Raw genomic sequence first — 18,703 nt, 5'->3', positions numbered from 1 at the left:
TGATATAGCTAAATTAAAACCTTCATGAATACTGTTTCTGGCTAGTATATGTATGAAAAGCCAATAGTGTCGATAGATGTTTCATGAATATATTGCAACTAGAAGAATTCAATTTCAGGAATCCAGTAACATAAAGCAGATTTTATATTAACATCAATTTTAATTTTCACTTTTTAAAGACATTAAGTTTTCAATTAAATATTATTTTCACAGATTTGTAAGATTTAAAAGCCACATGACTTAACCATCTGCTGGAACAGAAGAGTTAATCTGAATATGGGTGACATTCGTTCAATATGATGAATTGTTTTAATGAGATGAATTTGCGTACTTAACAGATGTATACTGAATTCATGCATTAGCAACATGATTAGCCATATGATTAACATGGCAATTATATTCTTAAGAGAGTTGTTATAGGTATTTGTAAGGCTTTACTTGCCAAATTTGATCTCTTAGAAAAAGAAAACCCTTCAAACACTAGACATATAGAATTAAACCAAAATCCTCCCCATTTAATATGTCAAGTACCCTTTACAAGTTAATCATAGTTAATAGACCAACCGAAAGAACACTCTTTCTTGAAATTATGTCCAACATATGCAAAAAATAAAGGAAAAATAAAAAAATTATTGTTAAAATAAATACTTAAAAACAAAAAGTGATTACAAAAAGTAAATGAGCAAAAGCAAAAGAATAATCTGCATTCAATTAAAGGAGCATACCAAAAAGCAAAATCTATTACATCTGATAATAGAAAAGTAATGATGGCAAAGCTTGTTCTTACATAAAAGACATGTGCCCCAGGCTTAACAAATACAAATAATGATGTCTTTTGTTTATATTAAATTTAATGATCACAAGTGTCGGATGACTTTATAGTAACAAGAGTGCAATAGAGCAGCACTTCCAGCATATTATTAACCCCTTAACCCCAAAGGTATTTTTGGTTTTGCATTTTCATTTTTTGCTCCCCTTTTTCTCAGAGCCATAACTTTTTTATTTTTCCATCAACATGCCCGTGTGAGGGCTTTTTTTTTTTTTATTTGCGGGATGAGTTCTACTTTTGAATGGCACCATTCGTTTTACCATGTTGTGTACAAGAAAATGGGAACAAAATTCCACGTGCGGTGAAATTGCAAAAAAGTGCAATCCCACAGTGTTTTTTTGTTTTGCTTTTTTACTAGGTTCACTAAATGCTAAAACTGACCTGCCATTATGATTCTCCCGGTTATTACGAGTTCATAGACACCAAACATTTAGAGGTTATTTTTTATCTAAGTGGTGAAAAAAAATTCAAAACTTTGTTTAAAAAAAAAAAGTGCTATTTTCCGATACCCATAGCATCTCCATTGTTCGTGATCTCGAGGTGGATGAGGGCTTATTTTTTGGGTGCTGAGCTGACATTTTTAATGATACCTTTTTGGTGCAGATATGATCTTTTGATAGCCCGTTATTGCATTTTAATGCAATGTCATGGCGACCAAAAAAATGTAATTCTGGCATTTCGACTTTTTTCTCGCTACAGCGTTTTGTGATCAGGTTAATATTATTTTATTGATAGATCAGGTGATTCTGAATGCGGTGATACCAAACATGTGTATATTTGATTTTCTTTTTATTGTTTTGTTTCGAATGGGGTGAAAGGGGGATGATCTGAACTTTTATATATTTTTTTTTCTATTTAAATTTTTTTTTTTACTTTTGGCATGCTTCAATAGTCTCCATGGGAGACTAGAAGCCGCCACAACCCGATCGGCTATGCTACATAGAGATGATTTTCAGATCGTCTCTTTATAGTACTGTACAATTGCTCACTTTTTGTGAGCGCTGACCACTGGGTGGCGCTCACAGCAATCCGGTAGTAACAATCATAGAGGTCTCCTGGTGGGCGGATTTCCAGCCCAATGGCCGGAAGTGCGAGTTAAATACCACTATCAACATTTGACAGTGGCATTTAGCGGGTTAATAGCGGCGGGTGGATCGAGATTTCACCCGCAGCTAATCTGGGCACATGTCTGTTCAAAACTAACATGCATCGGGAAAGATTTGGCTCACCGCCAGAGCGCACATCAAAGGGAGGGGGTCCGACATCAGCGTACTATTATGTCGGAAAGGGGTTAAAGGCATTACGCAGCAGAAGATGGTGAGATCTCCAACAGCAATAGTATACAAACTTTTTATCTATATATATAATTGTCTAAGGGTTTTTCCGTCTGTCTGTCTGTCTGTCTGTCTGTCTGTCTGTCCTGGAAATCCCGCGTCTCTGATTGGTCGAGGCCGCCAGGCCTCGACCAATCAGAGACAGGCACAGCATGGCGACGATGATGTCATAATGGAAATCCCACGTCTCTGATTGGTCGAGGCCGCCAGGCCTCGACCAATCAGCGACGGGCACAGTATCGACATAGATGTCATAATGGTTGCCATGGCGACGATGATGTCATAAAGGTTGCCTCGACCAATCAGCGACGGGCACAGTCTGCCGCGAATTCTGGAATTATCATTGTCCATATACTGCGGGGACATGATGCATATTCTAGAATACCCGATGCGTTAGAATCGGGCCACAGTCTAGTGTATAATAAAGGTTCAAAACATAAAAAGTGCAAAAGAAACCTATTCAAAAAGCAAAGTAAACTTAACAGAGCAGAATTTATCATTTTTCCCTTTAGTATTTTATTGAGTGTGTTTGGTAGGGTGGGCTTTTAGCTGCAGAACTATATAGACTCAGGGATAATAATAATAACAATCTATATATATAATTGTCTAAGGGTTTTTCCGTCTGTCTGTCTGTCTGTCTTTCTGTCTGTCTGTCTGTCTTTCTGTCTGTCTGTCTGTCCTGGAAATCCCGCGTCTCTGATTGGTCGAAGCTGCCAGGCCTCGACCAATCAGCGACAGGCACAGTATCAACCTAGATGTCATAATGGTTGCCATGGCGACGATGATGTCATAAAGGTTGCCTCGACCAATCAGCGACGGGCACAGTCTGCCGCGAATTCTGGAATCATCATTGTCCATATACTACGGGGACATGCATATTCTAGAATACCCGATGCGTTAGAATCGGGCCACAGTCTAGTAATAATAATAATAATAACTAATATCTATAGAAAACCAGCATATAGTATTCAGTAAGACTTAAGAAAAATAGAGCCTGCTCTGTAGAGCTTACCATTTATATAAAACTAGATTGTGGCCCGATTCTAACGCATCAGGTATTCTAGAATATGCATGTCCCCGTAGTATATGGACAATGATGATTCCAGAATTCGCGGCAGACTGTGCCCGTCGCTGATTGGTTGAGGCAACCTTTATGACATCATCGTCGATATGGCAACCATTATGACATCTACGTCGATACTGTGCCCGTTGCTGATTGGTCGAGGCCTGGCGGCCTCGACCAATCAGAGACGCGGGATTTCCAGGGCAGACAGACAGACAGACAGAAAGACAGACAGACAGAAAGACAGACAGACAGACAGACGGAAAAACCCTTAGATAAGGGGAAGAGTGTATTAGTCACAGTGCGCATTATACAAGCAATGTAGAATATTGCTGCATGAATCAGTCAATCACCAAAAATGTGTGCCAAAAATGCTATAAAAGGAAGTGAGATGTGGAGTAACCGGGAAAACAGAGGAGAAACGAGTGGTAAGGCCAGTCTCACACGTCCAGATAATTCCGGTACCGGAAAAATCGGTACATCCGTGTCTGTGTGTCTGTGAGCTCACGTGGCACATCAGTGTGGCACACGTGCGGCAGCCGTGTGCTGACTGAGTACCACACGGACCGTGCAGGAGACAGCGCTACAGTAAGCGCTGTCCCCCTGCGTGTGGTGCTGAAACCACCATTCATTCCTTCTCCCCAGCAGCGTTCGCTGGAGAGAAGGAATGAAAAATCATGTATTTTTTTGTTGTTTTTAAAATAAAGTTCCCGGTCACCTCCCGCCTCCCACCCCCTGTGTGCCTGCCCGCTGGCATTAAAATACTCATCCAGCTCCTGCGATGCTTCCTCTCAGCACCGCAGCTTGTCCTGTATGAGCGGTCACGTGGTATCCCTCATTACAGTGATGAATATGCGGCACCACCTCTATGGGACGTGGAGCCGCATATTCATCACTGTAATGAGCGGCACCACGTGACCGCTCATACAGGACAAGCTGCGGCGCTGAGAGGAAGCATCGTGGGAGCTGAGTGAGTATTTTAATGCCAGTGGGCGGGTGCTCAGGGGGTGGGAGGCGGGAGGTGACCGGGAACTTTATTTTAAAAACAAAAAAATTACATGATTTTTCATTCCTTCTCTCCAGCGAACGCTGCTGGGGAGAAGGAATGAATGGCGGCTTCAGCACCACATGCTGGGGACAGCGCTTAACTCTAGCGCTGTCTCCTGCACTGTCCATGTGGTCCTCAGTCGGCACACGGGCGGAACACGGACAGCATCCGTGTGCGGTACGTGTTTACACGGACCCATTGACTTTAATGGGTCCGTGTGATCCGTGCCCTCCACGAACACTGACATGTCTCCGTGTTTTTCAAACGGACACACGGTCCGTGAAAACATGCTGACATGTGCAGAGACACATTTATTTTAATGTGTCTACGTGAGTCAGTGTCTCCGGTACATAAGAAAACTGTCACCACTTGTACCGGAGCCACTGACGTGTGAAACAGGCCTAAGGCTGGGGTAAATAGATCATTATGCATAGGGCACATATGGCTACAGCTGTGGTCCTCTTACTCTTGTATATATTCTTGTGAACTACAGCAGTCATTTGAAAGAACTAATCAGTAGGGCTACAAAAAGTCTCAGTGTAGTCTCCTAAGGCCACGTGCACACATTCAGCATTTGATCAGTATATTACCTCAGTATAAGCCAAAACCAGGAGAGGAACAATCAGGCCGGCGTCACACTGGCGTTTTAAATGGCCGAGTGCAATGCGATAAAAAATCACATTGCACTCAGACCAATGTTAAGCTATGGGGCAGCTCCCACTAGCTGACTTTTTGTAGGCCGTTTTCCTCTGTCCGAGACAATCGCAGCATGCTGCAATTGTCTCAGACCGAGGAAAACTCTCGGCTCACTCGCACCCATATAAGCGAGTGAGACAGCGCACATCACTCGGATATCATCCGAGTGCTGTGCGTTATAAGCGGACCCCAGCAATGGAGGAGATGGAGAAATTCATTTCTCCGCCTCCTCCACAGCTGTGCTCTGATCCTCCCTGTGCGAGAGAATCGGAGCACAGATGCATGACACCCGGCTCCTGCTCTGCTGCAAGCAGGAGCTGAGTGTCATTAGCATATCGCATCCGATGCTATCGCATTGGATGCAATATGCCAGTGTGACGCTGGCCTAAGAAGAAAAGTATTATAGAAACACATCACCACTTCTGTATTTATCACTCATTTCTGGTGTCAGTTTTTCAATTACTGATGTAAAATACTGACCAAATACTGAATGTGTGAACGTGGCCTTAGGTTTTGTCACACTGAGTATTTTTTCCATGGGTTTAAAAGCAGATCTGAAGATACTTTGAATACTCTATAATGTAGATTTTGAAACAAAATTCACTTCAAAACTCCATGTGACCGTGCCCTAAAACTGTTCATTGTAAAGCTTCCATGGCTAGGATTATTCTGTAGGTGCAGGGCAGGAGAAGTTTTGGAGATGGCAGTGAGGGATTGTAAAAGAACATTCACATTTCCCTTGATGAATTGGGTAGGTTTACTATTTCTGTTTTTTACGAGCTTCTTAAATTTGAGTCAGGGTGGATCTAATTGTAATAGATTTGTTATGTGGGTGAATGGAACTATATAAATTTGGTGCATCACCATAATGTGGTCTCACCTGTGACTTGGTTTATAAAAGAACGATGCAGGTGTAAACTGAATTTTTGCTGCAAAATTAAACTTAAAATTTTAATGTGTCTAAGGCCAGTTTCACACGTCCAGATAATTCTGGTAACGGAAAAATCTGTACCGGAGTTATTCGTGTCCGTGTGCTCACGTGGCACATCAGTGTGGCACACGTGCGGCAGCTGTGTGCCGCCCGTGTGCTGACTGAGGACCACACGGACCGTGCAGGAGACAGCGCTAGAGAAGATCAGGTTTTGCTGCAGAAAAAAAAGCAGCAAAAACACCCAGTGTGGACGTACCCTAAGAGGACACTGCCCGGTCAATGATCTGCTGCACTGTTGTCTTTATGAGTTGTATCAAAACACAAAGGGACGTTACAAGCTCCCATATAATATATCAAAACATATCTAGAATTTTACACATACAGTATAAAACGTAAGCTATCAAATTGTCAATCATAGAGTAACAGGTCCTAATGCAAAATCGACTTTGGTGTACAAACGTCTAAAGACTAATGCAAAGAAATGTACTTTCAAGAGGAAAGAATGACGATATAAACCGCAACGGTTTCACAGATTTCCTAACACGAGACATAAAACTAATCTTACATTTTTACTTCTCAACAATTTGAGATTTCCTCCTTTTTCACTGCTGCAAGTTAAACAAAGTAAAGTCCAACTCCTATTCACTATTTCATAATACAAAAGACTACTATATTGGCTCCTTACAAGATTTGACTGTGGCAATGCAAGAACTTTTTTAGAAAAATAAATGTTCTGTTCAGCTGATTAAAAAATTGAGTTACAATAGACAAAAAAAGAGACCAAATTCTCATCCCCCCCTCAAAAATAAGTACAGCACTGATGTAATGAGCTGAATGTGTCATATAGTTCTCTATGGCTGTATGGATATATGCCATGATAATGTTATAAGGAAAAATAATGCTGCATGCCCAAGGCAGAGTGACCATATCCTGATTTAATTGATTCGATCGACACACTTAGTTCTGCTCTACATCTGTTCAGCCAATAAGTGAACGTGGTTTGAGTCACAGAAGAATGGATATACAGAATGATAACTAGTGATCAAGTAAAGGAAAATTATATAAACTCTATGAAAGTACCGTTGAAAAGCAAAAGTTTCATGCACCATCAGCCCACTACTCATAATAGAAACCCGCAGTGGTAAAAACCGCAGCAAATCCGCATCAATTCTACATAAAAACCACAAAAAATCTGCATAAAATCCGCGGCAAATCTGCACCTGCGGATTCTGCCAGGAGATGCGGATTTTGTGCAGAAAATTCTGCACCCCATTCCGCAACGTGTGTACACAGCCTTTCACACTGCTCCTGGATCAAAAATTCCAGCAGTTCTTTGCTTGCTGGCTTGTGACTATCCATCATCCTCTTGATTACATTCCAGAGGTTTTCAATGGGGTTCAGGTCTGGAGATTGGGCTGCCCATGACAGGGTTTTGAGGTGGTGGTCTCTTAATTTTTGCCAGATCTGTATATGCCCCCCATATACCCTGTTATACTCAAGTGGTACAAAGGTGCTGACATCAGGTATCAGCAATCAGCTTACACTGGCAATAAATGAATATGAAACCTGTGGAAGTGTTGATAACACAAGAATCTACTCTCCAAACATACCCATATATTCCATATTGTAATTTTTCTGGTTCTCCATAGGTTTACACTCCTGTTCTCAGACTGAATACATATAAAAGCGTTCTTTACCATCCATACTTAGACTCCAGCTCGGAATCTACTTAGTGCATGATCCTGAGTTAAATCAATATCTTTTACTCTTCACAGTGATGTTCTAATGAATTATATATCTAAAATCATAGAAACATAATCATTACCTCCTAATCCAGGCCTGAGACGGTTATCATATCCATCCAGAAGTCTGTCTAAAATTCTGGTGAATATGGTGATGTTATTTTTTGCATCATCATCCATGGTGTCTGCTAACACTTGCCTAGACAGAAAAAAAAATATACGTTGAGAGTTCTCATATGGAAAGTGACATACAATATTTTTCACAAATAAGCAAAAACCAACGTTTTGAAAAATGTGTGAAGCTTCTAAAAAGCCAGATTTCTGCATTAATATCTCAATTTCAAGACCTATGCTGATATGTCCTATGGTAACATAAATGGTACATGCACACAAACAGGCACTGCATTATCCCAAAATCATGGAATACTTAAAAGTGCAGGCATTACTGATCATACATATAACATTATTGTGGTATCATTGCCGACATTTATTTTTACAGAATGGTATATATCACTGCCAAATGTGCAATGTTGTAAAACTTTATTGTATAGTGCAATATCGTCAAAATTTAATAAATTTACTGTTCAGAATGGTGAGATATTATGAGAAGGGAGATATATCCATAAATTGTGATGCATTGGAAGAAAAAGATATGTGGCATTCTTATGTTTAATAGGAGCAATTCTGTACGTATATTAGCTATTAACATTATTGACAAACAGTTGTTTAACTGCTCAAAATGCTTGGAAAAGGGGAAAAAATAATTTAAGGAGAGGATTTCAGTGATAAACTTTCAGAATGGTCATGAAAACAAGATAAAGAAAAATAGGTAATATACAGTTCTGGCAAAAATTAAGAGACCATCATATCAAATCCCTGTCATGGGCAGCCCAATCTCCAGACCTGAACCCCATTGAAAACCTCTGGAATGTAATCAAGAGGATGATGGATAGTCACAAGCCATCAAACAAAGAAGAACTGCTTAGATTTGTGCGCCAGGAGCAGTGTGAAAGACTGGTGGAAAGCATGCCAAGATGCATGAAAGCTGTGATTAAAAATCATGGTTATTCCACAAAATATTGATTTCTGAACTCTTCCTGAGGTAAAACATTAGTATTGTTGTTTCTGAATGATTATGAACTTGTTTTCTTTGTATTATTTTAGGTCTGAAAGCACTGTTTGTTTTTTTTGTAATTTGACCATTTCTCCTTTTCAGAAAAAAAAAACAAAATTTATTGCTTGGAAATTCGGAGACATGTAGTCAGAGTTTATAGAATAAATGAACAATTTACATTTTACTCAAAAATATACCTATAAAGAGAAAAATCAGACAAGCTGAACATTTTGCAGTGGTCTCTATATTTTTGCCAGAGCTGTATAATAATAATAATAATAATAATAATAATAATAATAATAACATACTTTGTGGATAAAATATGTATTTTGCAAATGTTATTTTGATACAATAGTTCATGCACCCATCATATCAACTTTTTGATTAACTTAAATGAATGTTTTGGGCATTTTACTGGTTGCAAAATTTTCAAAAGACCATACAATAAAAAAAAGAATTAAGTTGCAAAATTTGACATTAAAGCAATCTCAGGAAGAAAAAGCTGTGTATTCTGTGCTGAACCATAACAAAAGCTAATTACATTTATTGTTCTGGCCTCAGCTGAGTTATTTTAGGCTTATGTTTTTGGAATCCTGCGATTAATAAAGCCCCATGAAAAAGAGCTAAATGATCCCTTCTTGCTAACTATGTGTAAGGAACATCACAGATAAATATAAGTTGTGGCAGAAAGAAAACACTTACTATGTATTTATGTTGTCATTATAAAGCAACAACACAATGAGCAAAAAAGTTGCCTAATAAAGCAGTCGGTGTTTGCGTTGGAGCTTGGCATTGTGCACTACCGCCACCTACAGGTCCTTAGGATAGAGCCTGCCTACTCTTCCAGAGACAAGACTGTTTCTAATAAATCCTGTAGTAACATCACGTTGCATGTCAGTAACTTGAGACAGTCTGAACACTTTTCTTGCTCAACGAGTTCTCTTGATTTATACATTGCAAATATATATAGTTAGTGGTACAAGGGTATTATGGTATAACCAGGATATATATTCCGCTAATCATCCAATCAGCAGATATAATGAACATTATACTAGAATCACAACAATGGGGCATGGCATATTTGCATTATTACTGAAGCCCCCATTACTTAAAGTGTCATGACTTTTCCAAGCATTATGCTCCAATTAGTTTTTGATTGCTAGGGGCTGGTGTCAGATATGTTTTAATTAAAATACCAAAATGTCTAGTAGTTAGAACCCAGTTAAAATAACACAGCAGGTGATTAGCCCAGTGCAAGATAATAGGAAACATCAGCTCACCTTGATGACTCCCACATCACAATGGTGAGAAACAGGAGTAGTTTCTTCCGACAATACGGCAGTTTATTGTCCATTTTGGCTCCAGATACCTTTTATAACAAGAGACCTGAGATAAAGAAAAATAATATTATTGGAAATCACTTACATGAAAGATCATTAGGTAACCATCAGAGATGGTTAGATCTTAGGGTCCAAACAAAGAGGCTTCTACATGAATGGTCCCGATGGACTTCAGTTGAACAATGACCATAAATTCCATAACCACCATGGGTGCAATCACACAACCAGCATGCTAAGAAATTCCATGTGGACTATGAAACTGGTATAGTCACTCTTGGTTCTGCATACATGATTCAGAAGGGTTTGCAGTGCATGAATGAAGGTTCTGCATTGCAAAGTCCATACAGACCATGCATGGAGAGAATGCCAAAGCACTTCTGAAACCATGAACTTGAGTTCTATATACATGGATGAGAGGGACTATTAGATGGTCCTTAAGGACTAGGTATCAATACATCCCCCTGGACCATAACATAGTACCAATCACCTGGAAATTGTTCCGTCTCAGCACCATGTGCTATCCCACTTGACAGCAAGCTTTTTGCAAACCACTATTCCTCTGATTTACACATGTACACTGCACAAAAACAAGACTGGCCACAGGGACTGCCATTGAAAGCCTGGCAAGACATAAGAGCCAAGTAAGAATGCCAGAGCAGCGGATAGATAGAAGCAATGGATACTACAATCTAGAGCAGAGATCCGGGCTCGATGCTAGACACACAACCCTACAAGCTGAGGATCTGTCATCTCCAGGAGTCGGAAGTTGCTTACAATCCAGCAGTCACAATGATGAGAGTCTTCTCCACAAAGGCTTATTGTTGTCTACCTGGAAGGGATGCAGGGGATGGTGCCAGCCCGGAGCCTGCAGAGGATGCTGGAGTTGCAGGTGCAGAGAGGCTGCAGTAGCTGAGATACATACAGATCCTGGCTGCTATGAATGGAGGAGGGGCTGCTGCTGCGGGAGCGAGCACCCGGCTGCTGATGCTGCTGTCACGAACGAGCCCTAGTGCTACATGGACGAGCCTTGCTCTGGGAGTCCCCTCAGCACCAGAGACGGGAATGGAAACATACATTGATGCAGAATGGCAAAACGACGAAAAGAACAGAAGGGTGCCCAGAGGATTAGTACATCTAGAGTAAAGGTGACAATCAGGGGTTACGTGCTCGGGAATGGTGACTGACATATTTTCATTTTGCCGTAGATAGAACAATAATAATAATAATTGTATCTATATGGCGCCAACATATTCCACTGCACTTTACAATTACATAGCAGACACATCAGGTAGGGAAGAGCTGCCGATGTCTGTGATTGCTGGAATGGCAGCCAGAACGTCAGCAGGAAATGAAGATCTGAACGTGTGTGTGTCTGATGTGGCTGCCATCGGCAATGTGCAGCATTCAGGACAATGTCCCGGCACAAAACTTCTAGACTTTTCATCTTTGGGCTAGTCATATACAGGTTTCTACTTCCTCAATACAAGGCTTTTCTGGGCAAAGATGTAACAGCAAACAGTAAATAAGAAATAATATAAAATGGCAAACGGCACAAATATTACAGTACGGACAGGGTAAACGTTAAATAACAAAATACCAAGGTCCAGGGCTCTGATTCTTATGACATTAAAGTGTAAGTGAAGGTCTTCTGAGGTACATACTGGGCTTTCAAGAGTTAGTGCAGGATGATGGTAAAGCTGGGTAGTTGATAGAATAGATAACGGAGGCCTATGTGAGTGAATGGGAGAGGAGAATAAACATATGTCCTGTATTGGGTCGCTAGGCAACCAAGGGAACGTATAGCAGAGGAGAGCTTGCATGGCAGAGAGGAGGGGAGAGAAGAGGAGGAGAGGAGGGCAGCTGGGAAGCAGACTGTATGTGAGGCATCAGCATGTGAGGTGTGCACGGGACGCATCAGCTAATAAGGAAGCGATTAATCCCTTGGATGGCTGAAAGGAACGTGAAAGAACAGTGAACCTAAATGATAAGTCAGTGGCTGATGGCAAGAGAAATGTTGCATTTGTGAGAAACATCGATAGGGACAAACTATGGAAATAAAGTAGGGAATAAGCCTTAATTGAAACCCATTACGAAGAAGGAAGGGAGGGATGTAAGCACATACTACAAGTTTTTCAAGTGGTTCAACGCTCTTTCTCCGAGGAGTATTTGGACAAATTTTTCACTTCTTGAAACATTTTCCAAAGTGGTTTTGAAAACATGTTCAAACGCTTCGAGGAGTTTTTTCCTAAAACATTTTTCCACGGCCTTCTTATGGCACAATGCCTTATTCGGAGCGGATTCCACCAGAAGTCACTTCAAAGAAAGGATATACACTTTTATTTTCACATCACAAGAAAACAACCTTTCCAAAATTGTTATAAAAATCTGAAATGAAATTTTTTTTTTTTTTTAAAGACTGAACATATGAACAGCAAAGTGGTTTTACTACAAAAATGGTAAGGAAGACTCTGTCAAGTGTTTTTAAGCAATTGTTTTTAAGTGGAACAGTTATAATAAAAAACTCTGTGGGGGTGATTCATCAAAACCAGCAATTTTCTCGATGGTCTTTATGAGGAAGCATTTTGGAGTGGATGCTACTGATTCAATAAAAAGCACAAGCCTCTTAATGAGTGATGCAAGATGTGTAATCTCCACCACAAATCTTACTCCTGCCTCTGCTGCCCTGAATTTGATAAGTAGGGGTCACCATGCCCCTGTCCCACCCTCATTGTTGGAGTTGGGGCGAGAAGGACGTGAAAATTCCAGAAGTCTCACTCACCTAGAGTTTTGCAAAAAATTTGACTTTTTAAAGTTTTTTTTTCACAAGAAAAACCTTTGATGATTTCTATCCTAAATACAGTGGGTAAAGAAAGTATTCAGACCCCTTTTTTCACTCTTTTTTCCATTGCAGCTGTTTGGTAAATTGAAAAATGTTTATCTTTTTTCTCATTACTGTACACTCTGCACCCCATCTTGACTAAAAAAAAACAGAAATGTAGAAATCTTTATCTCATCAGACCAGAAAATCTTATTTATTATAGTCTGGGAGTCCTTTATGTATTTTTTAGCAAATGCTATGCAGGCTTTCATATGTCTTGCACTGAAGAGAGGCTTCGGTCGGGCCACTGTGCCATAAAGGCCCGACTGGTGGAGGGCTGGAGTGATAGTTGACTTTGTCAAACTTTCTCCCATCTCCCTACTGCATCTGTGGAGCTCAGCCATAGTGATCTTTGGGTTCTTCTTTACCTCTCTCACCAAGGCTCTTCTCCCACGATTGCTCAGTTTGGCTGGACGGCAAGGTCTAGAAAGATTTCTGGTGGTCCCAAACTTCTTCCATTTAAGGATTATGGAGGCCACTGTGCTGTTAATGACTTTGAGTACTACAGAAATTCTTTTGTAACCTTGGCCAGATCTGTGCCTTGCCACAATTCTGTCTCTGAGCTCCTTGGCCAGTTTCTTTGACCTCATGATTCTCATTTGGTCTGACATGCACTGTGAGGTCTTATAAAGACAGGTGTGTGACCTTCCAAATCAAGTCTTATCAGTTTGATTAAACACAGCTGGGCTCCAATGAAGGAGTAGAACCATATCAAGGAAGAGCACAAGGAAATGGACAGCATGTGACTTAAATATGAGTGTCTGAGCAAAGGGACTGAATACTTATGACCATGTGATATTTCAGTTTTTCTTTTTTAATAAATATGCAAAAATGTCTACATTTCTGTTTTTTTCAGTCAAGTTGGGTTGCAGAGTGTACATTAATGTGAAAAAAAATGAACTTTTTTTGAATTTACCAAATGGCTGCAATGAAACAAAGTGTGAAAAATTTAAAAGGGTCTGAATACTTTCCATACCCACTGTATACATATCCTAACTACAAAACAAGTAGTTTTCTTCATAATTTATAAAAAATATTTTGTCCAGTATATTTACAAATACTTAATAATTTCACAGCAATGTGGCGCCCCAGGGTCCTGGTCATCACAGTAGCATTGCTTTCCTCACGGGGAGAGTGATGATCCGTTTGGAAGCGATGAAGGATAACTTTTATTAGGTAACTACCATACACCCAACATGTTCACACTCCAGGCCACAAGGGGTTTGGAGGGAAATAGGAGAGTAGATTGTCAGAGAGACAGAAGGGAGCAGACCGACCTAGAGGGTCAGAAGGTCTGAAGGGGCCCTGTAGTCTGAAGCACTACAGCTCCTGGAAAGAGACATACATACATTGTTCAGTGAGCGTGAAGGAGAGCAAAGCACAGGAGAGTAACATCAAGGGAGACCAGCTAAGAGTGGGATGCCTCCTTCTGAGGTGCAAATAACTGGTAGCCAGACCACCAAGGTTGTAAGGAACTCTACGACTTAGATCAGAAACCGGCAGGACAGCTGAACTGCAAGTTACCTGTCCGCCTTAATACCCAGGAGGCACGGTTACACTTATAGAGCCCGGGGCATGCTAGAGTCTCTGTAAAAAGGCTCAAGTCACCAGTCATATGGGTAATGTCCCATCCTATATGGGGGACAGAGAGAAGAACTGTGAGGAGTAGAGGACCTAATGTGAAGCCATAGGCAGTAAGGGACTACAACACAACACTAGAGGATGGCTTTTAACTCCACCTGGTAAAGGGGACTCTGGATTCGCTTCCAAGCCAGCTGGACCCTGCCTACCCTGTGATCTGGTACCCTGGACTGTGGCTGCCTGAAGTCTTCAGTAAACCAGGTAAAAAAAGACAGCAAACCTGTGTCCTCGTTCTTTACTGCGCCATTCACCATCTTCCATCTACACACCGGGAGCCCTGGGGATACACTTCACTTGTGGGAAGTTATACCATCTAGCTGCCATAAATCACCCCAGAGGACCCCTTAAAGCATCGTTGGTCCACACTGACTGAATACCACAGGTGGCGTCACGAACATAAACTCTATTCACCAAATTCCTTTCAAAGACTTTCCCCTTTTACATGGGCGCCCAGGGCCATGGACTGGGTCAGCACCGTGACATCCCCTGTGAACACCGGACCTGGTACTGGGTACCCCAAGGCCCTGGCGGGCGACTCAGCAATTTACAGGTCCAGCAAAACTTAAGAGACCACTGCAAAATTATCAGTTTGTCTGATTTTTCTCTTTATATCTTTTTTTGAGCAAAATGTAAATTGTTCCATTAGCCTATAAACTTCTAACAACATGTCTCCGAATTTCCAAGCAATACATTTTGTATTTTTTTTCTGACAAAGAAAAATGGTCAAAATGTAAAAAAAAATAGTGCTTCCAGACCTCAAATAATGCAAAGAAAACAAGTTCAGAATCATTTAGAATCAAAAACACTAATATTTTTAACTCAGGAAAAGTTCAGAAATTAATATTTTGTGGAATAACCATGAATTTTAATCACAGCTTTCAAGTGTCTTAGCATGCTTTCCACCAGTATTTCACACTGCTTCTGGCTCAAAAATGTAAGCAGTTCTTTGTTTGATGGCTTGTGATGACTATCCATCATCCTCTTGATTACATTCCAGAGGATTTCAATGGGGTTCAGGACTGGAGATTGGACTGCTTATGACAGGGTTTTGATGTGGTGGTCTCTTTATTTTTGCCAGAGCTGTATTCACCACTGTGAACAATACATCCAAGCTGCGATTTGGGCTTCAGCAAGCTTCCGAGCTGCAGACAGATCCTCCGTTGAGTTGTCCATGGACACACATTCACTTCCATTAAATAAACAGGAGGGCAAAGACACTGAGCAATGATGAGGGACTATAGTAAGCTGGTATCCAAGCCCTTGCCTCCTCCTGCCGACTCAAACTCAAAAATATTTTCCGAATCCATGCATTTCTTGACCATCAAACCACAAAAATGCTAGTGCATGCCCTTATCATCTCCCGCCTCAATTACTGCAACCTCCTACTCTCTGTCCTCCATTCCAGCACTCTGGCATCACTCCATTCCATCCTACACTCTGCTGCCCGACTAATCCACCTGTCTCCCCGTTATTCCCCAGCCTCTCCTCTCTGCCAAGCCCTTCACTGGCTTTCCATTATCCAGAGGCTCCAGTTCAAAACCCTTACTATGACATACAAAGCCATCTACAACCTATCTCCTCCATACATCTGTGACATGGTGTTCCAGTACTTACCCACATGCAATCTTCGATCCTCTCAAGATCTCCTTCTCTACTCCCCTCTTATCTCTTCTTCCCACAACCACATACAAGACTTCTCCCGTGCTTCCCCCATACTCTGGAACTCTCTACCCCAACACATCAGACTCTCACCTACCACGGAAACCTTCAATAAGAACCTGAAGACCCACCTCTTCCAACAAGCCTTCAATCTGCAGTGATCCTTAGTCTGCTGAACCGCTGCACGACCGGCTCAACCCTTTCCTAGTGTATCCCCACCTATCCCCTGTAGACTGTGAGCCCTCACGGGTAGGGTCCTCCCTCCTTATGTACTTGTGTGTGCCTTGTTTCACTCATGTTTATTGTGCTTGTCTATATTTGCCCCTTTTCACATGTAAAGCGCCATGGAATAAATGGCGCTATATAAATGTATAATAATAATAATAATAATAATAATAATATAGTGTGAGCAACTGCTATGTGGCCAGTATATGGTGAGGGAGATTTATAGTATAAAGCCAGTTTGTTTTATTCTTTGGAACACATACCCTGTCATTTTAGGAGAACTTGCAGCAGAATTTTTCAATCTTTACCTCTCTCTAGCTTTTCTCTCTTACTATTTCCCCTCTCTCTCCATAGAATTTTATGAGCAGCAACTACTGTTCCCTATCTCAGTAACATCATCACTGAATACAGATCTTACCTCACCCGAGTGTGAACGAACAGCCCAAGAGCAGAAAGAAGGAGATTTCTTTGCCAAAATTCTTTATATTGATATGTAATATTAATTTAAGAAAGATAAAATAAAACAAGCATTATCCTTTAAATTAGTAACACACAGTACAGCTCTGATATGTTAAAAAAAAAATGGCGCTATATAAATGTATAATAATGGCGCTATATAAATGTATAATAATAATAATAATAATATAGTGTGAGCAACTGCTATGTGGCCAGTATATGGTGAGGGAAATTTATAGTATAAAGCCAGTTTTTTTTATTCTTTGGAACACATACACTGTCATTTTAGGAGAACTTGCAGCAGAATTTTTCAATCTTTACCTCTCTCTAGCTTTTCTCTCTTACTATTTCCCCTCTCTCTCCATAGAATTTTATGAGCAGCAACTACTGTGGCAGACGCGGTACTGTATAAGGTGCACGTCTCTGACTGGGGAGCACAGTGATAGAGCAGCACGGAAAGGATGTCAGTGCCAGTTCCCCCCTAGCATCACTTCCCCTTAGTGATGCACTAATTGAAGACCCCCGGCCGGCCAGTGGTAACTGGAGGGGAGGGGTCCTACGGCCACTCCTACAGGGGTTAAATCCAGGTGTCCGGCCGGGAACTTTCTCTTTTCCTCCCGGCGGATACCTGGAAGCTTTTGTCTGTACCCCTGCAATAATGTCGGACCCCCTGGTTGAGGCCCTGCTGAAGGGAGCAGCACAGAAAGGTGAGCACTGGCTTCAGGCCATTTTTACCAGGGTCAGGGCTCAACTTTCTGTCCCCTCTCCTCCCCCCCTGCTCACAATCCCCTCACCCGGTCCATTTCCCCTGCACCTCCAGGTCCCTGCGTGTCCGGCTCGCCCCCGACCGGCACCCCAGCTGCGGGTCGCTGTGTGCCGGGGGTCCGGAGAGCGGAGCTGCCCAGTGTCCTACGCCGGAGCCCCTCTCTGTACCGCAGCGGTCTGCCCGGATTCCTACGCCGGAGCCACTCTCGGCATCGCAGCGGTCCGGGGCCCTCCCTGCTGCGGGTGTGCAGGCGACTGCCCGGAGGAGGCGGGGTCGGGCTGGGCGACGCACCCGCCGTAAAAATGTTCACAGTCCCCCGTCGGAGGGGGCGGCGGGTCGTGCCGGTACGCGTGCGGCGCCGCCACTTTCCCCCGCAGCGTGGGGGTGCAGCGCCGGGCGGCTAGAGGCATCGCCCCATTCCCCGACCGCTCCGGTGATGCTGCGGGCGGTGCAGGGGGAAGGGCGGACCGCCCGCTTACACCGCGCCCCAAAGCGGCTCCAGGTCGGGGAGGGGGCGGCCTCACCGCCTCGCAGCTGCCGGCGACGTCCGGCTCCCTCTTCGGGCTCGGTCCGTCGCTCCGAGCAAGCTCCGCCCACATACTTCCGGTCCCCGCCCACAGACTTCCGGTCACCGCATCAAAGCGCTGAAAACAGCGCTAGCTAGCCAGTCCTCCATTACCTTCCCTGCGGGCACATATATGCCGCCCGCAGGAGTAGCCTGGAGACTGGCATTAACGCCACACGGTCTCCAGAGCGCGCTGATCGGTCACACCAGACCGATCAGCGCGCTGATTGTTTACCTGGCCTTACCTCCAGCCTACCCCCGGCAGACGCAGCACTGATGCCTGCTCGGGGTAATCAGGGGTCAGGCCGTGGAGGTTACAGCGCAGCTGAAGAGCGCATTGTTCGGTCCAAAAGAACCGAGCAAGGCGCTCAAGAGCTGCACAGCGGGAATCACTGCGAAAGATCAGTAAACGCACC

General features: G+C 42.5%; 1 protein-coding gene and 1 long non-coding RNA gene across 4 annotated transcripts in view; one reads left to right on the top strand and one right to left on the bottom strand.

The window, feature by feature from the left end:
* Positions 1-11,049, bottom strand: part of GABRA2 (gamma-aminobutyric acid type A receptor subunit alpha2) — a 291,356-nt gene extending 280,307 nt beyond the window's left edge. For 2 of the 3 annotated variants that reach the window (XR_013220060.1, XM_077279822.1), the window contains exons 1-3: positions 10,927-11,049; positions 10,038-10,143; positions 7,727-7,842 (exon numbers count right to left, since the gene is read on the bottom strand). Coding sequence is in view for 1 of the 3 variants with exons in the window: in XM_077279822.1 (XP_077135937.1) it covers positions 7,727-7,842; positions 10,038-10,111 (190 nt within the window). In the remaining 2 variants the exon portion in view is untranslated. Of the gene's footprint in view, positions 1-7,726; positions 7,843-10,037; positions 10,144-10,871 lie in introns of all 3 variants that reach the window. The other variant, XR_013220061.1, reaches the window with a different exon arrangement.
* Positions 11,050-11,104: 55 nt separating this feature from the next.
* On the top strand, positions 11,105-16,956 carry LOC143793144 (uncharacterized). The gene is made up of 3 exons (XR_013220062.1): positions 11,105-11,242; positions 12,513-12,553; positions 16,855-16,956. It is a non-coding gene; the product is annotated as an uncharacterized LOC143793144 (long non-coding RNA).
* The last annotated feature ends 1,747 nt before the right edge of the window (positions 16,957-18,703 follow it).

The sequence above is a fragment of the Ranitomeya variabilis genome, chromosome 1, assembly GCF_051348905.1.
Source record: "Ranitomeya variabilis isolate aRanVar5 chromosome 1, aRanVar5.hap1, whole genome shotgun sequence".
NCBI classification, from domain to species: domain Eukaryota; kingdom Metazoa; phylum Chordata; class Amphibia; order Anura; family Dendrobatidae; genus Ranitomeya; species Ranitomeya variabilis.
This window is presented reverse-complemented; position numbering and strand designations above follow the sequence as displayed.